Genomic DNA, 23,082 nt, shown 5'->3' with positions numbered 1-23,082 from the left:
ATTTATTTATTATCAGAAACATAGTTTTACAACTTACTCAACAAGTGCAGTGTAAAAAAAAAAAAAAAAAAAGAAAAAAAAAATTCCAGCTGTCATTACATCATCAGGCCAGGGGGTGGCGCTGTAAGACAGCCACAAGTCTAAGCTAAATAAAATTAAAAATAACATAACAAAACGGGGAAGTCTTCTTACACAGTCTGCAAAAACACCCTCAACATTTGTTTTTAACCTTTATCTTTGTATTCGGTTTGCAGTTATTACGAATGGAGTGAGGCAAGACAATGTAAACCCCATACAGAACAGAAAAACCGCACAGCTGATTGGATTAATACAACCGTCTGTTAAGGTAACCAATGCAGATTTTTAATTGAAACACGCCCAGCTGTATGCATCACAAATCCGTTTGATAGCCCCGATGCATAATAAAATCGAATTATTTTGCTTTACCAACAATACGATGTGCATTGTGGTGTGCTTTTGGGCTTGTAAACCCAGATGCAAATGATTCACGCCTCTATAAAACATGTAAAGAATGTTAGTCGGTCAATTGTCACACTGTAGTGTATGCACACTGCCGTCCCACATTCTGGCAAAACAACAAAGGATACAGCAAGGCTTGGGCTGGGGATTGCATTGCCCGTGTTTCCTCACTCAGATCCCTTACTTACTAAACACCAGGGTATCTCTGGATAGACAATAATATCCTACATTTGAATGAGCGAGAGTCTCACAAGTTGAACGGTCCTCCGAAAATGTTCTCCTTTTCCTAGGAAAGCAGCACAGCTGGGGTCGGGGAGTTTGTTGCCGGATAACTCCACTCCGACTATACCGGATCTTAAAATATTGAGCATATTTTTAAAGAGGAGACGATGATCTATTCAGGAGATACCAGGCTATTACAGGGAGTAAAGGGGTCTGTACTTCTGTCTCAATAGGTGGAGAGTTGTGAAACAATATGCATGACTATGGAATAAGCAGGCAGGTTCTAGAGCAACATCTGTTCTGCAGCTTTTCAACAGCATCAATGAGTTGCTTTACTGATGCGACTGCACGGTTTTTGGGGGGTACAGTGATCGTGGGACCCCCACATCCAAATCAAGTCCGTTCAGTCGTCTTTCTTAACTCTTGGTGTGTCCCCCTGAGCCTGGTGAAAGACAACACAGAAGACAGATCAGTAAAAACAAATGTTCTTAATACTCAGAAATAAATTAGCTTCCCTGCACTTAACCCACAACATGCCAGAGCAGGAAATATTAATTACGATAAAGGTCGGACATTTCAATGTTGTACTGAACAGTTACTGGCAAATGACAAATTGTGTGGATCTGAAGACACAATTGCGATAATTGACGACTGTCATTATAATCTAACCCCAATGCATTGCAGCTGGTTCAATGAACTCCTTAACCCTTTGCAGTCCATTTATTCAGCGCTTGTTAGGTCCAGTTTATTTTCACATGCGCTGTTTAAAATCCCCCCCCCCCCCCCCCCCCCCAAGAGTAAAACAGGTTTAAAAGGCACTGAATCGCAAAAGGACGCTCAGTACTGCATCTCCAGCCAAGCCCCACCCCTTGTTCGCTGTATTTTTCACATACCTCTTTATAGACGTGCATACTGATAAATCCTCTCCTGATCACTCGTTTTATCACCAAACTCCTCAATAATGTGATCCAAGTCATTATTTTATTACTATAACATCTCAAAAAGCTCTGCAGATGTCTGTGATATTCTTTGAGCGCTGGATGCAGAAGCAGCTCTCTCCTTTGTTATGTCTTTGTTATATCTGTAGTGGACGGGGCTATGAGATACACCCTTTTTTTTTTTCAGCTTCTCTCGGCTCCTATCAGCCTCACTCGGCCATTGAAAGGTTTTCTCTGCTTTTTCCGGAGAAAAAAACGACTAGAGACCTGTGCTTGACTTCTTTTTGATGATGTCGGACCGCAAAGGGTTAATGACTCCTTAAGGCTTGTCCTTCAAACGGTTTCTTCTTAAAAATACATTTGAGAGCGACTCAAATATCACTCAAGGAAACTGATCACTTGGATGATCACCTTGTCAGTACATTTTAAACCCTGTTCAATGCACCTCATTGCAAAAATAAGAAAGTTAGCTTCATTTTCACCTGGGACATAAGTGGCTGTCGCCGCCCTGCTGGAAAGCCGCCCGTCTTGCAGATGTTACTTTAGCACTAAGGACTGTGTAGCAGACTAGATCACTTGCGCGCTGAGCGAAAAACATAAAACCTTGGAACCACATGACAGCCGTGTTGCATCTCACATTTAACCAAATCGGGGAGCTGAAGGGGCGTGTTTTCTGTTTGAAGCGCTTCGGGGGGCTGGAATGTTAAAATGGGCACACATGGCACTGCTGTGTTTACTGGCGCATTGATCTCGGTCCTATCTCGGCTGTGAGGAAAGGTGTGATCAGATAAGAGAGACTCAAATAAAGACTGCTCGCCAATCAACCCTAAATGAGAGAGGCGATCTCATTTTATTGCACTAATGACCTTTGACGCTTGGTGTTGGCAAATACCACTGAATCTTCTACCCTCAAAAGCACAAACTACAAGGGATTTTTAATAACAGGTCCGTCTTTTATCATGCAGCGATTTTTACTTAATTTCCCGTGAATTCATATCCTACCTGGGGTCGATTCTAACAGAAGCCATAATAACTGTATTTTTGTGAAGTACATGGAAAACTACAAAGCCGTGTGATAATTCAACTTTTTAACATTATTTAATTTCCACTTTCATTCAAAATCAGTTAATTTCATAAGGTGATGCAAAACCTTTGGCCCCAGCTGTCCAAGTTAAGCTGTACAAACCATTATCCACTATACCCTAAATATATTTGCAGGAGTGTCTCCTTAGGACCCAGTAAGCCTGTAACTCAAACACCACTAAATCTTCAAATAAAAAGCAGGAGGATTCTATAAATAAATCTGAGTGTCGATTCATAGTGACACTAAAGGCAGTCTCTGACTGATTACTTGTCCCAGAGGTAACTGATTCTGGCTCCAAGCTTAACCACAGCAAAGACAAATATAGCAGCTGCACCGAGCAGGCGGAGTTAACCCCTTGTGTCCCAAAATCTGTTTTGTTAACCACCGAATAGGCAATGCCACGTGCTGAATCTAACATTAGAATTACTGATCCTTTGAGGAGTGGTCTGCTTAATCCTCCAAAACCAATTCCCCCCTTAATATACAGCAGTGACAATTTGCTATCCAGATACCTTTAATCAGGCTCCAAACTTAAACTGAAAGAAGGAGAACAAAGTTAGCTGATATTAATTTACCTCTAACTAGTGCCTTTATCAGCGTTACTGAAACTAGAAGAGATTGAGCCAAGCAGACCAGCGTTTGGGTTCTAGTGCCTTTATCAGTGTTACTGAAACTAGAAGAGGCCCAGTCAAGCAGACCAGCGTTTGGGCTCTAGTGCCTTTATCAGTGTTACTGAAACTAGAAGAGGCTGAGTCAAGCAGACCAGCGTTTGGGCTCTAGTGCCTTTATCAGTGTTACTGAAACTAGAAGAGGCTGAGTCAAGCAGACCAGCGTTTGGGCTCTAGTGCCTTTATCAGTGTTACTGAAACTACGAAGAGCCTTCATCTGAGCCAAGCAGACCAGCGTTTGGGCTCTAGTGCCTTTATCAGTGTTACTGAAACTAGAAGAGGCCGAGTCAAGCAGACCAGTCAGTTTGTTTACTTGATTTAGTTTCTTACACAGTAGACTGCAGAAGAAATCCCAAACTGCTTGACTGAGTTCCTTCCACTGATAAAGCTTTACCTCCTAAGCAACACTGTGCAGAGCAAGTTTCGCAGCTGCTGCTGGGTGTTTATTTGAGCTTGGGTTTTGCATTTTTAAAGCACATGTAAACTTGATGTGGCAGCTGTTTGCAGCGTAAGAAATCAGTGAGGTCTTCAGTAATTAGGAGCCATTGACCAGTGGAACAACATTAGACCAGGCACATAAATACATAAGATGAAAATGCAGACAAGTCGTTTCTGCCCAGAGACGCTCAAAATCACTTGGGTGTGGGGGTGGCGGGCTAAGTGGTTGACTGCACGAGGTATTTCAGTGGTCGAATCACATGGCTGATCAGCAAGGCTTTCTGACATTTGGCAAAGACAGGCCAGCTGATACGAGATCGAATTGCGATCCAAAGTTCATTCCCTCATTTAGCACACGGCTTGCTTCTTGACTGGTTTGGAGAACATCTCACAGGTTTAAAGTTAAAAACAGCTGCTGCTCTGCTCCCCCCCACCCCCCACCCCCCCATTCACAAAGCCAGGGCACGTGGCAGTCCTGGAGTAGATTACAATGTAATTATGCCACACATAATTAATTATTGCCCATGGAATGTTCAGATTCCATTTATGCATTTCATTCAGTTACATCATTCATCACACACTTCGTAGCGCTAAGCTCAAGACTAAAATACCACCTGCTTAGTAAATGGCAAACGTTTCCACCAAAAGATATTGAGAAAAAGAATTCCTCTCATTTAAATATTTCTCATTGCTTATCACACAGCATTTTGAAATTCTGTGGCAGATGTTGGGAAGAAGACTCCCACTGCACAGCAGTTGGATCCATTCCTGGTTTTGCTCTGAGTTTAATAAGATGCACCTGAGCTTGTCACCTTCACACTGGGGCTAATCAAGCTGGTAATAAAACCTGGAACGGGTGAAACAGCTATGCAACAGGAGTCTTATTTCCAATCCTGTGCTGTTTCGAATAAAAATGGCTTTGCAGGGAGATGCATCAAATTTTGAATTTTAAAACCATCGCCAAGGCTCAATAGTTCAAACGCCGAGCTTATTTAGAAAAGACTAAATCAGTAGGCGCTACGTGCTTAAAACCCACACACTACTGTACCAGCTGAAGCCAGCCCAGCTCTATAGACTCGAGCAAGGAATCTGCCCCTCGTGAAACGGGAGAGGGGAGAACCGATCAACAAGGCAAGACTAAAGATAAACTGGTGTCGTCATCCAGACTGTTCATTCCTACAGAAGCAATCAACAGACCCTTTGCTGATCGGATAGGTGATAATGAAAGATCTGTGCTTCAGAGGAGACATAAAACAAACAAGGTCCTATTGTACAGGAGACAGTGTGATTCAGTGGTTAAAGTCCAGGGCTTGTAACCAGAAGGTACCTGGTTCAAATCCCAGGTCTACCACTGACTGACTCACTGTGTGAGACGCTGAGCAAGCCACTTCACCTCCTTGTGCTCTGTCCTGTGTGATGATGAGATGTTAAATCAATGTCCTATTGTACGTGACTCTGCATATAACGCACAGTTCACAACCTGCCTCTGGAAAGCATGGTGGTCCACTATATAAAAATAAAGACAGTGTCTATATATTATATTGTAAGTTGCTGTAAACAGCAGTTGTTGGTTCACCCCCTAGTCCTTTGGATAAAAGCATCTTCTAAATGACTCATTCATAATAATCGAAATAGACACACTGAGAACAATTTGTTATTCTTAAGAAAGTAGTTAATTCAAGACTCTTTCAGCCTTCAAATACAGCTTAAAACTTACAAGCAAGGTGAGGTTAATTCACAGTTTTTCTTTTTAAAAACAATTTCTAATCCCAGATCCTTTGAAAGCAATTGGAATTGATATTTTAAAGACACTAACAATAAGAATTATTTAACTACTTTCTTTAAAAGCCAACTTAATTGACTGGCAAACAGCGACTCTCCACCCTTCATACATCTGCATATATTTTATATAAAACGACTCGGCTGTTGAAGGGTACATAAGGACCTTATTATTTTATTGCTACATGTTCCCTCTGAACTACATTTCCCATCATCCTCCTGCCCACATATGTAACTGGGATGGATTCACCTGTGAGCAGGAGGATGATGGGAAATGTAGTTCTGAGAGGTTCATGCAGGTACATGTGAAGCCATCTTGAGGCAGGGAATGCAATTTAAAAAATTTTAAAAAGTGGTCAAAATGTAAAAATAAAAAATAAAAACACACACACCTTCCGTAAACAGCTGTAGCAACACATGGGAACACGTAACCCGATAAAATAAAAAGGTCCTTACGTGCCCTTTAATTCTAGCATTCAAAATCAAGACGGTATCTGATTCTTGCTATTAGATTCTGATATTTCTCATCCCACAAGTAATACAAAGAAAGAGATTTAGCCCAGCAATGCACAGGGGAAGCAGATGTTACTAATTAGATAATTAGTCTCCAGCTATGGTCAAACATTTTGCATCACCATATATATGAGTGAACTAATTTCGCTTCATAAAGTCCAATGAAAGCTGCTGAATAATGTTCCTTTGTTAACATATTGAATCACACACCCTCTATATAGAATGAACTCACTCAGCTTCATAGAGTCCAATGAAAGCTGGTGAATAATGTTAACATTTTTGAACTGCACACCGCTTTGGAGTTTTCCAGAGATACGTGAACAAAAAACTGACGAAAATTGAAAAATGTGTAATGTGGTTTTTTTGCGTTATCATTCTGTAGTTTCTCTTTGATTACATGATGTTAAAATTATGTTCGTATAGGTTTTGCTTTTTTTTAATAATCATTATGTCTCAATCCTAAAATTCTAGGCGATTCAAAACTTTGCTAAAAAAAACTTTTTAAGGAGTTGTCCGGGACAGAAGATATTCAAATAAACTACTCGGATACAACAAAGTGACCACTCTTTTAAACTGGACATCCCTAACCATGGCTTCAGGACGTAATATGTAAACACCAACACTCCTGTTTTTCGAACACCATGCTCAATCAAATCAATGCTCCTGTTTCCACTGGTTGCACCAAGTGACTGAAAACACAGAACCTCACCCCGACGCTTACCTGAAGCTTGCTGTGTTCCTCCAGCAGTCTGTCGTACTCTTTGGTCAAGTTCTCCGCCTGCTTTTTGATTGCTTTCACGTCATTCTCCGAGGTCTGCAGAGCTGGGAAAATAAATAAACAATTCACTGACTCCCAGTCCCCCAGCTCTAAGTAGTGTGCCACACTGCTTCCCTCCCTCCCAGTCCCTCAGCTCTGACCACTAGTCTAGGCCACACTGCTTCCCTCCCTCCCAGTCCCTCAGCTCTAACCACTAGAGGCATGGAGACAGCTCCTTCTCTCACTGCTTCACCCCCCTAAGAGAAAGGCTGCTCCCTCCAGTGCAGACCAGGCGTGGAGACTGAGCTGCTCCCTCCAGGTTTAGCAAGTGAACGGATGAAGCAGTAGTTACCTTTCTTGGTTATCTCAAACTCTTCCTTCAGTTTCTTGAGCTCTGCTTTCAGCTTCTTGTTCTCTTCCTCCACATCCAGTCCCTTCCTCCCACCCTCCGGTACTTCGATGCCGGCTTCTTTCAGCTTCTGCAAATCATAAACGAGGCGCACTTTGTCAAGGCCGAGTCTGGCTGTCTCTAGTTTGCCACACTAAGTACCGAATTCATTTTGCTTTGAAGATCGAGTAGGTGTGTGTGTGTTCTTTTAATACATTCGAAATCCATATGCTACCAATTCTGAAAGTTTTCAATCTTTTAGAAGTGTGAAATGACAGGCGTATTTGCAACACCAAAAAAAAAATACAAAAAATACAAAGTCTGTCCTCAAATGAGGACAAAGGGGTTTAATAACAAGTTAAAAAAATCATGTAAAACATAGAAGAAAAAAGTGTACGCGGTAGAAGGAACAGAAGGAGAAAGCAGGAGCAATTAATATGAGATAAAGATATGAGATAATTAATATGAGATAAAATGATATAAGATAAATCGTGAATATCATGATAACTTTTAGCAGATTACTGATCATTTAATTGCTCAACACTAAACAAATAACTCATAATATCTCACACACAGGGGTGGGAATAACACTCCCGTTGCACAGCAGTGTGATCCAGTCCTGGTTTTATTAGGAGTTTAATAATAAGACACACCTGAGCTTGTTGCCTAGACACACTGGGGCTGATCAAGCTGGCAGTAAAACCTGGAATGGGTGACACTGCTGTGCAATTGGAGTCTGATTTCCCATTCCTGTAAACACATCGGTTCATAGTAAAGCTTAAGAAATTAATATCAGAAACTTGATTCTAAACGATCAGAAAATCCAATATTTGGTTGCACTGTTTTATTAGTCTATTATCTATTAGTGGCTGATCAATATAGCGATTGATTTTCACACAGAGCTAAATACTGGTAGGGCAGCAATTTACTTATTTATTTTTTAAATATTAAAATGACCATTCAGCCCATCTAGGTTCATCTGGTTCCTAGCAGCTGACTGATCTCAATACTTTGTCAAGTCGGGTCTTAAAGGATCCCAGTGATTCAGCATCAGCAACATGACTAGGTAACCATTCCATCCCCTCCCCACTCTCTGTGTGAAGAAGTGTCTCCTTCAGCAACATGACTAGGTAACCCATTCCATCCCCTCAGCACTCTCTGTGTGAAGAAGTGTCTCCTTCCCTTTGTCCTAGGTCAATAAGCTCCTATCCACAATATTCCTGGAAGTTCTGCTACTTTCTAGGCAGAGAGAGAGATCTGCAACTGCAGAATTACACATTTAACCATCAGATGGGATATGTATTAAGAGCAAAGGTCCTGCAGGTTGATTTCAGGTTCCTGGCAAGCCTGGTGTTTATGTAACTGGACTCAACCGGTGGAAGCAGCCAAATTATCATCAGCAACTTCATCATGAAGAGCCAGACATTATTTTTAGCTCCTTCTGTGCATCGTGATGTTGAGTATACCCTTTTGAAGTTTCCCCACAGTAAAAGCAAAAAGTGTAATATATATTAATTAGTCATTTAGCAGACGCTCTTATCTAGAGCGACTTACACAGACTAGAGCTGAACTACGCATCAACAACCGCTGCTGCAGAGTCACTCACAATAGGACCCTCCGAAGGGAATAGCACAGGGAAGCATTGCAAAGCACAGAGAGGTCTGATAAAGCATAGAGAAGCATTGTAAAGCACAGAGCGGTCTGGTAAAGCATAGGGAAGCATTGTAAAGCACAGAGAGGTGTGGTAAAGCACAGGGAAGCATTGCAAAGCACAGAGAGGTCTGGTAAAGCATAGAGAAGCATTGTAAAGCACAGAGAGGTCTGGTAAAGCATAGGGAAGCATTGTAAAGCACAGAGAGGCGTGGCAAAGCACAGGGAAGCATTGCAAAGCACAGAGAGGTCTGGTAAAGCATAGAGAAGCATTGTAAAGCACAGAGAGGTGTGGTAAAGCATAGGGAAGCATTGCAAACCACAGAGAGGTCTGGTAAAGCATAGGGAAGCATTGCAAAGCACAGAGAGGTCTGGTAAAGCATAGGGAAGCATTGTAAAGCACAGGGAAGCATTGCAAAGCACAGAGAGGTGTGGTAAAGCATAGGGAAGCATCGTAAAGCACAGAGAGGTATGGTAAAGCACAGGGAAGCATTGCAAAGCACAGAGAGGTCTGATAAAGCATAGAGAAGCATTGTAAAGCACAGAGCGGTCTGGTAAAGCATAGGGAAGCATTGTAAAGCACAGAGAGGTGTGGTAAAGCATAGAGAAGCATTGTAAAGCACAGAGAGGTCTGGTAAAGCATAGGGAAGCATTGTAAAGCACAGAGAGGCGTGGTAAAGCACAGGGAAGCATTGCAAAGCACAGAGAGGTATGGTAAAGCACAGGGAAGCATTGTAAACTTAAAAAAAAACGTGGTCAACTGGCCTCCTGAAGCCTCTGGTTCTCTTCCATGTACTTCTTGGCCGCGTCGCTCGCTCCCTCTGCCTGTTTCCTGAAGGCCTCGTTTGAAGCCACCATGGTGGCCTGCTGAGACAGCAGGGTGATCAGGCGCCTCAGCAAACTGGAGAAACAAAAAAACAAAACAAAACGCTAGAGCATTTGAACGAGATCAAAAGGACAGGGACGGAAAGAAGACATTGGAGAAAAGAGTTCTTCTCACTGGCACATCTGTCTTTGCTTATTCCCTTACATTATGTCTAAATTCTGTTACAGAGATGGGAACAAGACTCCAGTTCCACAGCAGTCTGATCCGTTCCTGGTTTCACTAGGAGTTTAATAGTAAGACACACCTGAGCTTGTTGCCTAGACACACTGGGGGCTGATCGAGCTGCTAGTAAAACCTGGACTGGGTGACACTGCTGTGCAATAGGAGTCTTGTTCCATCGCTGGAGTCTGTTTATCCCACTTGCATTAATACACACACCAAAAATTGGTTAAAACAGTGGGCACCTCCTGTAAGGCTGTAGAATAACAGAATACAGCTCCGTCCCAAAAAGCGGCACTCGGTCGAAGTGTGTGCTCTGAACCACCGACGAGAGCCACAGATTCAAACTGCATGTTCTTTTTCTGCTGTTTGAAACACAGTGTTTGACAGGCTGAAGCACCCAGGCGGATTGCAAAGCTTTTGGCGGCAGTGCCCTGCTACGCAGTGGAGGGTGGTGGCTGGCAGTCTGAATCATCTAGTCTATATTCCACCTACAGCAGGGGACTAGAACCGAAAAGCAACTCCTGAATTTTAGATTTCCACGACTGCTTGCAGCGTGCACTTCTCTATGGCGTGGTTCAGACTACAGGTTGAAGTACAGTAGCAACTACAGCGGAATATTCGATCCTGCAAGATCCGATCCCCTCTGTTCACACAGGCTGCTGCTGCCAGCTGAACACTACTGATGGGAACTGATCAATGCACGTTTTATTAGGGGGTCTAAAATAGTGAACTCAGCTCTTAGCAGGACAGAACAGGACAAGTCTAAAACTGCTTGCAAGCAGTGATTTCTTCAATCTAAAGTAATGGCAGATAGGTTTTAACCCTTTGCGGTCCTGTGTGGGACCAGGTCTGTCATTACAATTTTCCCTTTCCTGTCCGATATCATCAAAAAGCCGTTAAGCACAGGTCTAGTCATTTTTTCTTGGAAAAGCAGAGAAAAACTTTCAATGGCCGAGTGAGACCGACAGGAGCCGGAAAAAAAAGGGGTGTACCTGAGCAATACACACAGCCCCTGCACCACAGAGATAACACGGACACAAACAAAGGAGAGAGCTGCTTCTGCATCCAGCGCTCAAAGAATATCACAGACATCTGCAGAGCTTTTTGAGATGTTATAGTAATAAAATAATGACTCGGATCACACTACTGAGGAGTTTGGTAATAAAACGAGTGATCAGGAGAGGATTTATCAGTATGCACGTCTATAAAGAGGTATGTGAAAAATACAGCAAACAAGGGGTGGGGCTTGGCTGCAGATGCAGCACTGAGTGTGCTTTTGTGATTCAATGCCTTTTAAACCTGTTTTACTCTGAAAAAAAAAAATTTAAAACAACGCCTGAAAATAAATTGGAGCCAATTCGCCTGACAGGCGCTGGATAAATGGACCGCTAAGGGTTCAAATTAATGTTTAATCTACCGCAATAAATTACAAAGCGAATATCAATATCAAATCCCCAGTCTTTACCAGGGCCAGATCACAGATGATCCATCTGTTGCCCAGATCCTAACCTTATACATTACAAGACAATTCATAAATCAGGCTCACTAATCTGCAGTCAACAGCAAGGTCAGCAGTTCTGCTATTTTTGTTAACATTAACATGAGCAAGTGTGCGCCTTAATGTCTGTGGGGCGCACATAAAAAAACGGTTTTAGTAGTTTGGATTTGCCACCATGTGTATAAGAAAGGACTGAAATAAGACTCCCGCTGCACAGCTGTTTGATCCACTTCCGGTTTTACTAGGAGTTTCAGACACACCTGAGCTTGTTGCCTAGACACACACTGGTTAATCGAGCTGGTAGTAAAACCTGGAATGGGTGAAACCGCTACTCAACTCGGATCTCATTACCATTTCTCAATCAACGTTCGAGATCTGGTTTCAAAAGAGACAGCTGCAGATGCACAGCACTGTGCCAGCTCTCCCTCCCTACCCCCTCCATTTGTCAAACCACGATGTTTACGATAGAGGATATAAATAGACCGCCATTCCCAGCTTTAACCCCTGTATGGAGAAAATATGCACTGTGCTTACATTTGCTACCCAAGCTGAATTTGTTCAACAAAGACTGCAGCCTGGAGCAAGCCTATGCTGTAATACAGCAGCTGTTACAATAAGCTCAGGAGCGAATTACTCATCGCTGTGTGTAAAATTATACAAGGCCATCCCAGGGAGGCAGCCCTGCACATGGGGAATTAAGCATATATGTATATTTGAGATGAACTCTTGTAAATATATGGATTTGTGTAAAAAGATTAATTAAATTATTTGGGATCGCTACCTGTCCGTGTGGAGCAGCAGCTGAAAGCAATCAGCTGTTTCAGTAGGAGTAATCAGCTGTTCTTAAATTATGGGTGGTGAACACATTTCTAGCGGGTCGTAGCGTGGGAAAATAAAGAAAGCTTTAAGCACGTTTTCCAGCAAAAGCGCCACAGCAGTCTGTTGACAGCGCTGCTCAGTTTATGCTGTGCTTGTATGTACTCGACATATTTTTTTCCTCATGGGCCTCTGCGATACAATCAACCAATTGAATATCTGCATCGTCTCTGCGGTAGCCCAATCAGCTAGCTGAGTCTGTGTCTGTTTCAGGTGCAGGTGCTGACAGTAAGTTTAACCAATAGGAGAGTCAAATATTTGCCAAGTTTTATGCAGCTGTCCAATCACAAGCAAAGCAGAGGCCGTTCACGGTATTCTGCATGAAAATTGAAGGCGAGTGAGCAGCCAATGGGAAAGTGAAAGATCTGACAGCGGTCGAATCATTCGTGAGCAGAGGCGGGGTGTTAATATGCCGGGTGAGCACTGAATTTCGCTGACTTATTGAGAAGAATTATACATTTCAGTGTGCAGAATTAAATGTTCTCTCTCTATATTTTTTTATTTCACCAGACAAGGGGAACCCTGAAGTAGATTTAGTTACGAATCCTCTTTCTCTGAATAACTGTACTGGAAAGGAGCGATCTTTAAAACAGAGCAGTGCTGACAAATTTGCCAAATTGAAACAAAGCGAGACGCTATCTATCCTCTTTTATTTTCGTTTATTCACGGTTATCTGTGTGAACATGCTATTTAAAAATATTTTGCATTGCATATTTTATATAAATTATTTAAAGAATAAGTGCAGCACGCACGATTACTGCCCGTGAGACTCTGCCTTATCAGAGTGAGCCAAGAATAACTCCCTCTATAATATATCGTATGTGTCACGGGAAGGCAGTGTGCAAGATAAGAACCAATGATACAGCCAGCGTGCTCGCAAACAGCCAAGTAAGATCAATTTATGCCCGTTTCAAAATTACTTTGAGGACCCCTGTTCTAAAAGAAAAGTTTTGTTTAATTTTGTTTAGTGTATATAAAGAAACACTACAAGAAACTTTATCAATTCAATGATAGGCGTTTCCACTAGAAAGCCTTTAACGGTGTTGATCATTAGAGTTGGCGATTTGTGTCAAGCGGGCTGATTCACCGCTCAGAGTGAAACCAGTAAAGAAACAGCCGCTTGGGTTTTGCGATGACCCCTGCTTTTCATAAACTGCGGAGAACAGAGACCCACACAAACCCAGGCAGCTGTTTCTGTCTCTGAGCGGTGAAGCAGCACGATCCACACCAGCAACTCTCGCCGGACTGTCATGCAAAAGACAAAAAAAACGTGACAGCAGTGACGTACAAAGAAGCCATCGGCATGATAGATTTTTCTTTTTTTAAATGTAATTTGTGTAGAGACAGTTTGAGAACCACTGCTGTATCGCAGTGCACTGTACTCACAACCACAGCAGGAGGGCGAAGCCGGCGATGTACAGGTTCCTCTGAGCTCGGAACAGCTTCATGTGAATGTGCTCCACGGCCACCGGGTTGTTGGTTAGGTCCACCTTTTCAGTGACGCTGTATTTGCGCACCTCACGACACGCATCTGGGAGAGAGGACAGAGGGGGGCGCTGTGAAAACCCACGCTACAAGAGACGCCGCCAACATAACAGACTCTATGAAGCTGAGTGAGTTCATTCTATATAGAGGGTGTGTGATTCAATATGTTAACAAGGGAACATTATTCAGCAGCTTTCATTGGACTCTATGAAGCTGAGTGAGTTCATTCTATATAGAGGGTGTGTGATTCAGTATGTTAACAAGGGAACATTATTCAGCAGCTTTAACAAGTGGAACGATTATTCAGCAGCTTTCAGTGGACTCTATGAAGCAAGACGCTCAACATTCGAAAGGGGGGGGGGGGGGGGGGGGGGGTGATGCAAAACTTCTGGCCACAGCTGTATATATCTTTATGCCTGTTATTTAACTGTAAACATGTACTAGATTCGCACACCGAACGCTATTAAGTATGGACTTTAAACCCTTGCTTTGCACTCCGTTAAAGTTAGGGCCAGTAATAATTTTGCCAGTCTTAGGAGGTGAGAAAATTGGATTTTAAATGTGCCAGCATTCCTTTCAGCAACATGTCTGTAGTTACTCAACCTCTCCAGAAGAGGTCTCCACTCACCCATAAGCAGGAAGACCAGTATTACGATAAGGACAACGAAGTAGGTGTTGCCATAAGCCATGACCATCTTCACCAGACGAGACTTGAAGATTCGATTCCATCTGCCGAGAGACAACAGCAGCCAAGGAGTGTCACACAGAGCTCTTTCAATTACAGACGCCAAAAGAGACTTCATTGAGGGGAGTTCTGAACCCCAGGACTGGGTGCAGCAGCAGGGCTAGTGTGCGTTTCTAACCCTGTGCTTGAGACGCCTTAGTTTAGGGACCCTGTTACCTCGTTCCTACCTGGTTGGCGAGATGAAGGGAACGCAGAGCAAAAGAACAGCAAACACCTCTCCATACAGAAAAGCAGCAACGGCAGTCCACTGCAGACTCATCTTCACTCAAACGGCTGCAGAGAAGGAGAGAGGGGGAGAGCAGGGGGAAAGCCAGTCAGTGCTGGAAAACACTTACTTTATTCTCCAACTAAAGCGGTAAAATCTGTGTTTAATAGAGTTTAAAATGTAAACCTTTGTGCAATCAGTTTTAAACTGTCATATAACCCTGCTCAAACTCCTGATCATTTCAATATTATAATAATAATAATAGACTTCACTGAGGGGTGCAGCAGCAGCAGGGCTAGTGTGAGTTTCTAACCCTGCCCAAACTCCTGGCTCCTGATCCTTCCAATAATAATAATAACAGCCTTCACGGAGGGGAGTTCTGAACCCCAGGACTGGCAGCAGCAGCAGCAGCAGGGCTAGTGTGAGTTTCTAACCCTGCTCAAACTCCTGGGTCCTGATCATTTCAATATTAATAATACTAGACTTCATTAAGGGGAGTTCTGAACCCCAAGACTGGGTGCAGCAGCAGCAGCAGGGTTAATGTGAGTTTCTAACCCTGCTCAAACTCCTGGCTCCTGATCATTTCAACAGTAATAATAATAATACAAGATTTCATTGAGGGGAGTTCTGAAACCCAATGCTAGCGCGAGTTTCAAAGCCTGAAGGGGTTTCTAATGACCTTCGGATTAAACCGTTGCCTCATTTGACTTCATTATGAATTCATGAATGAGACTCAATGACAGATGCATTGTTAATGAGCTTTGTGTCTGTCACTCATTCCCCAGGACGTGTGAATACCACTGAACTGGCTTGACACACAGCTTAAACCACAGTGCCATCTAGTGCCCGCATCACGTAATTGAAGACATGTGACGAGACAGGTTTTTTTTTTAATGATCTGTTTAAAAGGGACTGAGGTTCAGGGTTTGGGGTCAATTCCTGTTTTTCAGTCGGCAGCAAAATGTTCGAACGAGCTTCTCACAACAGTGGCAACAAATTCACGTCAAACTGAAGTCGCTGTTTTTTATCAAGTAAAATTGTCTTCAAACGAAAGCAGTTGAACAATTACAGCAATAATTATTATTCTCTCTAAAATTCATCCATTATCAATAACAACTTAATCCTTTACAGGGTCACAGTGAGCTGGAGCCTAACCTGGCAGTCACAGGGCGCAAGGCAGGACTACACCCTGGATGGGACGCCAGTCCATCGCAGGGCACAACACACACACACACACACACACACACAGGGCAATTTAAAATGACCAATCAACCTGAACACCATGTCTTTGGACTATGGAAGGAAACAGAAGTACTCGGAGAAAACCCCACGCAGACACGGGGGGAACATGCAAACTCCAACCCCTAGACTGGAATCGAACCGGGGACCCTGGCGCCGTGGGGCAGCAGCGCCAACCACCGCACCACCACTGAATTGGAATTGGGAATTGATTTTAAAACAGGAATTGTACAGTTTACAGTTTCTCCCCAGTTTGTACTGTAAACCCTTACCATCATCACAGACATGCTCCCCCAATACAGATAGCGGTAGTGCTTACACAGTGGCAGGGATGGAAATAAGACTCCCATTGCACAGCGGTTTGATCCAGTCCTGGTTTCACTAGGAGTTTAAAATTAAGACACACCTGAGCTTGTTGCCTAGACACACTGGGGCTGATCAAGCTGGTAGTAAAACCTGGACTGGGTGACGCTGCTCTGCATCAGGAGTCTTATTGCCATCCCTGCAGTAACACAGCACAGGAGTCGATACAAGGCATATTCCTGTTTTGTTGTGCAACTTAAATATTGTACAATACTGTTCTCATATATATATATATATACACACGCACACACAGTATATAAACTTGGCTTCAGTGTATAAGCCCAGGTTTCATAATTCAATGGCGCCACCTGCTGCTTTAAAATCTAAACTACAGCCTATAAAATAGAATGACGTGAAAGAAAGCAAGCGCTGGGCTGCAGTGTGGAAGGCAGTGGGTTTGAGGAGCTCAGTGGTTAGATAAAGAAAGCGCTGGGCTGCAGTGTGGAAGGCAGTGGGTTTGAGGAGCTCAGTGGTTAGATAAAGAAAGCGCTGGGCTGCAGTGTGGAAGGCAGTGGGTTTGAGGAGCTCAGTGGTTAGAGAAAGAAAGCGCTGGGCTGCAGTGTGGAAGGCAGTGGGTATGAGTAGCTCAGTGGTTAGATAAAGAAAGCGCTGGGCTGCAGTGTGGAAGGCAGTGGGTTTGAGGAGCTCAGTGGTTAGATAAAGAAAGCGCTAGGCTGCAGTGTGGAAGGCAGTGGGTATGAGGAGCTCAGTGGTTAGAGAAAGAAAGCGCTTGGCTGCAGGTCGTGTGCACAAAAATTTTTTGGTAGTTTTAAAATTGTCTTCTTTTATTTGTACTTCATTATTGAATCTCCACATAACAAACCGCAGCTGTGTACAGACCACTGCAACAGCCTGCTACTGACCCATAAACCCGGTCTCACGATTTCGATCAGTAAGTCTTATCTGTGTCACGTTACTTGCTTGACACAATTTAGCTGGTGTAATGCTGCGCCCTCGTAAAGAAAGGTTGCGTCATCTAACAGAGACGAACCAATCGTCGATCCGGATTCAACATTTTTGGTAGAATTTAAAAAAAAAAAAAAAAAAAAAAAAAAAAAAAAAAAAAAAAAAAAAAAAACAGAAACACGCCATTGCTAATAATAACGCATTCATCCAGATATTAAATAAAGGTCACAGTACAGTGTTAAATATCGAACTAATTGACAATATTTTAATACTACAGGTTATGTATGAAAAACGTCAACGAGAGAGGAAAAAAAGACCTACTTTGTAATTAATATTATTAATAAATACCTGATTTGTAAGGATTTTTACACACCTGTTCGTATATTATTATGTTAATTACTGTATCACCTGTACTAAGTGTCAGCACCGTAAGCATGTGACGTCAGCCACACCTAGAATACGGTGATACTTTATAAAACAACAATAATAATAATAATAATAATAATAATAATAATAATAATAATAATAATAAACCGAGGTTCTTAATATTAACAGTATAAGCGTCGCTTTTGATAAACTGCTAAATTACCAAATAAGAAGTATTGATGACATTCAAACTATATAATAGTGGATTTTTTTTTTTTTTTTTTTTTGATAAAAAAAAATAAAATAAATGGATATATTAAAATATGTTCAAACTATTTAAAACAGACAAGAATAATAAAAGAAGAGTCGACATCATAATTCAATTCGACTTTACAAAGCGTTCCCTTCTTTTCTTTTTTTACAGGCGCTATTCATATATGTTCCGCTCTATTTATTTTGGTTTTGCCAGTCGTGCTAGTATGATACAGTCCCCGGTGCAGCGTAGTTACCTTTTTTGCCTATCAGTGCTTTCTCTGTGCGTGAAGTCCCGGTTAGTTTTGTCGTTGCTTTCTATTTATTTTTGCAATTGCAAGGTTAGGACGGTGCAGCTTCTGGTGAATTCTGCTTTGCTCCAACGCATCAAATCTCAAGCCGACCCTTCAACTCTGACTCCGGCAACACGGGAAGCAGACAGGGCGGAGAAAATCCAAAAATATATATGAATGATTAAATCTGCAGGGAGGCAAGTTTTAAACACTCAAGGGGGCTTGAGAATCAGACCCGGGAGGGGGTTAGGAAAAGAAGTTAATATCCTATACTAAACGAAGACGCCCCGGAGCCAAAATGGCGTAGACAGGGCTGTAGTTGCACAGCATGCTCAATTCTATATAGAAAGAAAGAAAAACAAATTATTATGTATTTATTACTATTATTTTATTGACGTAATGCTAGGTGACATAATATTTCTATAGCACAGAACTATGTTACAACATCGTCGATGCGCTAGGAGAGATTCCCCTTTAGCGAAACTGGGACTATATAAAGCAGGATAGGACAGTCAATCCCGTGATGCAGTTCGGTACTCAATTACAGGCGCCATTTGTGGAGCCCACTCTACTGAATACATTGCGGCGATGCTGTGTTGCAGCGCCAGGATATACCGATATTTTCTTTCTGATAAGAATACAAAAAAGATCGCTAATATAAAGTGACTGTTATTTATGCGAATTAATGCTTGGTGATGTCAAGAAACATTTTTGCCAGGGCAAGAGCGAATACGTCACAAATGCGCTCTACGGGCTCCAGAACTGGCGCCACGGTTTACTAGCTCCGCCCACTTATGACATCATTGTCACAGCCTCGGGAAGTGTGTTGCCCTGGCAACCCAGCTGGAAAGCAAGGCCGAAGGTAAAAATTGAAGCGTTTGCAATTGTTTTGAAAATACGGGGGCTCTTTTATTAAAAGTTACACAAGGATTATCAATCAGGTATTTTCTCTACACGAAGTTTATGAGGCTAGGAGAAGGAAAGCGGGGCAGAATAGAATGAAATTCAGAGAGTTAATTGTCATTTTCTACGTTTTTTTAAAAAATTTTATGCGAAAACGCCGTTATTAAGTATTGTTTTTAAACAGTGCTAATTGTTAATTACCCAGTGTTGTAGCTCGATTAACGAAGATTGCCACACATTGTCAGTTGCTGTATATATTTTTACATTTAGTTTTATTACAATACTGTACTATAGACAAGGATATCGATAACATCCATCGCCACGGCTCTATAAAGGAAACAGGGCAAATAATCGATCTATCAATGTATAATGGAGAAAGATTGAAAGCCATGTAGATCAGTACAGATTCATGGATTCAGTGTTGTATCTCAAATAACAAGTCACTGTAGAACTGGAGAAACAGACAGACTCAAGTCACTGCAACATTGAAACCAGTTTTATTTGATCGTTATTCGAATTTAAGCGGACATACAAGATAAAAAAAAAAAAAAAAAAAAAATGTTGCATGAAAAATCAACATCTGAGCAGCTTTCCAGTTTGAAACCTTTTTCAAAATTGACAGACAGACATGCCCTTCAAATAGACACTGCTTAGCTTAAGGCAGTGGAGTGTAATGTGCAGTATTAAATTATAATAAATCGTCAGAATTGTATTTGTTCGCTGGCATTATTTTGACAGATGCATTACAAAAAAGTTCCCTTAAAATAACTTGGGTTTAAAATATAAATCAGAAACTGCAGCTGTTATGTAGGGCACACGATTTTGAAAGTTATATCAAAAATAATATCTGCCCTTATAAAAATGTCCCCATAGTCAAGTGTAACAAAGGACAGTGAAAGCATTGTAAAGCACAGAGAGGTGTGGTAAAGCATAGGGAAACATTGTAAAGCACAGAGAGGTGTGGTAAAGCATAGGGAAACATTGTAAAGCACAGAGAGGTCTGGTAAAGCATAGGGAAACATTGTAAAGCACAGAGAGGTCTGGTAAAGCATAGGGAAGCATTGTAAAGCACAGAGGGGTCTGGTAAAGCATAGGGAAACAAAGGAGAGAGGTCTGGTAAAGCATAGGGAAACATTGTAAAACACAAAGAGGTATATTAAAGCATAAGGAAGCATTGTAAAGCACAGACAGGTGTGGTAAAACACAGAAACATTGTAAAGCACAGAGGTCTGGTAAAGAATAGGGATGCATTGTAAGGCATAGAGAGGTCTGTAAAGCATAGGGATGCATTGTAAGGCACAGAGAGGTCTGGTAAAGCATAGGGATGCATTGTAAGGCATAGAGAGGTCTGGTAAAGCATAGGGAAGCATTGTAAGGCACTGAGAGGTCTGTAAAGCATAGGGAAGCATTGTAAAGCACAGAGAGGTCTGTAAAGCATATTAAAAACATGGCAAAGCACGTTTTAGTTAAATTTAGATTTAGAAGCAATGCCAAGGTAACCATGTGTGGCTGGCTGATGCAGACTAGAGATTCCCTGGTGTTTGGTTAAGTACTTTTGGTTGGTATTTAATAATCGCCCATAAATACTTAAAGGCAATTGCGAGTATCAGCACAGCCCTAATAGTTCAATAATGAATTCCTTCAGAAAAATCATTCTCTCTACCCTTTGCTGGTGGAGCAGAGAAAAAAAAAAAAAAAAAAAAAAAAAAAACCTTTTTGTTTGAAAGTAAAGTGCGTGTCAATCAAAACTAAAACTCGTCTTCAACTATCCCAGTTTAAACCGGTTGGTTGGCATAGGAACATTGTAGTGTGAAGGCACTCCCAAAAAAAAACAAAATCACCATAGATATACCATAATACTATTTGGCGCCGCTTAGTCACGGGAAAGAATCTTCAGGGGCAAGCCTCGCCCACTTTCCTGGTCTCCAGCCAATCGCTAGCATCCCTTTTCTTTTATGCTTCTGCGAGGAAGACAAAAAAAAAAATGTTATTTGATATTTTCTTGGAATTCTAGTTACCTGACAAAGATCTCTGTAAAAACAGGCTAGATCAGCCCTCTATAGAAGAGCCAAAGTTTTCTTTGGTTTTGCAGTTCAGTCGAGCCTGCCCTGGACTGGAGGGAGCCTGGAGGGAGCCCCCTTTCTCTTAGGGGGGGTGAGGGAGAAGTTCAGTCTCCGTGCCTCAAGTCTGCCCTGGACTGGAGGGAGCACCCTTTCTCTTAGGGGTGTGAGGCAGGGGAGGGAGGGAGCAGTTCAGTCTCCGTGTCTCAAGCTTGCCCTGGACTGGAGGGAGCAGCCTTTCTCTTAGGGGGGAGAGGGAGGGAGCAGTTCAGTCTCCATGCCTCAAGCCTGCCCTGGACTGCAGGGAGCCCCTTTTCTCTTAGGGGGGTGAGGCAGGGAGCAGTTCAGTCTCCATGCATCAAGCCTGCCTTGGACTAATCTAACTATTCAGAAGTCATGGATTTTACTGGTATAAAACCTAGGCACTCAAATACTTACCAAACATCCACAGATTCACATTACATTTTGTATGATGTTTACAGTCGTGTTTGTACTGTTTTCCTCAAAAAAGGAGAACATTTTCAGGGGGATGGTTCTACTTGCTCATTCAGATATTTAGCAGATTTTCAGAGGGGGTGGATATTCAGTAAGCAAGGGGTCGGAGTGTGGAAACATGGCACAGCAGTCCCCAGCCCTAGTCTTGCTCTTAATCGTTTGTGGTTTCCAAACTTTTGAACACTGCTGTTTATCAACAGCATGCAGAGAATAACAAAAGGCAACGGATACTGTAATGAAAATTATATACCGTGGTATTTAAATGCCTGTATGTCGTTAGGTAAGCAAATGAGGTATTAAAATTACTCATTCACAGCATGCAGGAGAACCTCTTGTGTTTGCGAGATCACTGGCAGTGTTATTGATCTACAGCTCCACATATCCCCGCAATCCGATATTCCCAACAACTTCTGCTCAATAGTGTGAATACCAAGTTTCACCAATTCCAAAAGTTTTGCATCACCCTCTATAGAATGATTTGCTTCATAAAGTCGAACGAAACCCGCTGAAAAATGGTAGCACATTGAATTACACAGCGCTTTGTAGTTTTCGCATCTACTTCAAGAAAAAGTGACGAAAAGGTGACATTTCCAAACCTACCATGAAATATTGCTGGATTTTTTTTTTTGCAATATCATTTTGTAATTTCTTTCATTACATGATGTTAAATAAAATATCTGACTGATGTTCATATAGTTTTTATCTTCAATTACGTCTCAATTCTGAAGTTTTAGGTGATGCAAAACTTTTGACCGTAGCTGTACAATTACACCTTCCCTTTTTCTATGATGTTTGCAATCATCGTTATTTGTTATTCCTATATGTATTTTTAATTATCAGGTTCTCGTAGCTAATGGAATATTCAGTTCTGCTGCCATAGACACAAGTATCCAAGGCTAGAGCAGTCTTTATATTTTATAAAACAGAGGCTCGGAGGCTGTGTGGTCCAGTGGTTAAAGAAAGAGGCTTGTAACCAGGAGGTTCAAATCCCAGCTCAGCCCGACTCACTGTGTGTGACCCTGAGCCTCCTTGTGCTGCGTCTTTGGGGTGCATAATTCACACACCCTAGTCTCGTATCTTGTAAAGCGCTTTGTGATGGTGGTCCACTAAGAATGGCACTATATATTTATTTTAAAAAATTGATTATATTAGCAACAGAGCCACCTAGTACACTGCGTGCTAAGCCAAAAGATTAGATTCCAGTATTTGATCATTCTAATGTTGTAATGATCAAATACTGGAATCTAATCTGTTATTAATGAGTCCTTTAGTAGTTGCTTTTATCCAAAGTGACTTACAGAGACTAGGGGGGTGAACTCTGCATCATCAACAACTGCTGCAGAGTCACTTCCTCGTTTGTTTTACGTCTCTATCGAAGGACGGAGCACACGGAGGTGAATTGACTTGCTCAGGGGGACACACACACGGCGA

The 23,082-nt window shown here is 42.1% G+C and overlaps 1 protein-coding gene across 1 annotated transcript; it reads right to left on the bottom strand.

The window, feature by feature from the left end:
• Positions 1-1,061: 1,061 nt before the first annotated feature.
• Positions 1,062-18,327, bottom strand: LOC121328783 (B-cell receptor-associated protein 31-like). Its single transcript, XM_041273838.1, has 8 exons — positions 18,158-18,327; positions 14,737-14,842; positions 14,453-14,553; positions 13,726-13,870; positions 9,683-9,818; positions 7,232-7,358; positions 6,844-6,944; positions 1,062-1,144 (listed from the first exon to the last, which is right to left on the bottom strand). The coding sequence occupies exons 2-8, from the start codon at positions 14,826-14,828 to the stop codon at positions 1,106-1,108; spliced, it is 741 nt and encodes a 246-aa protein (XP_041129772.1). The 5' UTR covers positions 14,829-14,842; positions 18,158-18,327; the 3' UTR covers positions 1,062-1,105.
• Positions 18,328-23,082: the final 4,755 nt, after the last annotated feature.

This window comes from Polyodon spathula, chromosome 16 (genome assembly GCF_017654505.1).
Source record: "Polyodon spathula isolate WHYD16114869_AA chromosome 16, ASM1765450v1, whole genome shotgun sequence".
Taxonomy (NCBI): domain Eukaryota; kingdom Metazoa; phylum Chordata; class Actinopteri; order Acipenseriformes; family Polyodontidae; genus Polyodon; species Polyodon spathula.
Note: the sequence above shows the minus strand (reverse complement) of the source record. Positions and strands in the feature narration are given on the sequence as shown.

Bases quoted from the DNA above. Each gene is read 5' to 3' on its own strand.
- LOC121328783 (XM_041273838.1), bottom strand. From the start codon at position 14,828: ATGAGTCTGCAGTGGACTGCCGTTGCTGCTTTTCTGTATGGAGAGGTG. The intron at 14,554-14,736 runs GTAGGAACGAGG...GTCTCTCGGCAG, and splicing joins CCCTTCATCTCGCCAACCAG to ATGGAATCGAATCTTCAAGT. The intron at 13,871-14,452 runs GTGAGTGGAGAC...CCTCTCTCCCAG, and splicing joins ACTGGTCTTCCTGCTTATGG to ATGCGTGTCGTGAGGTGCGC.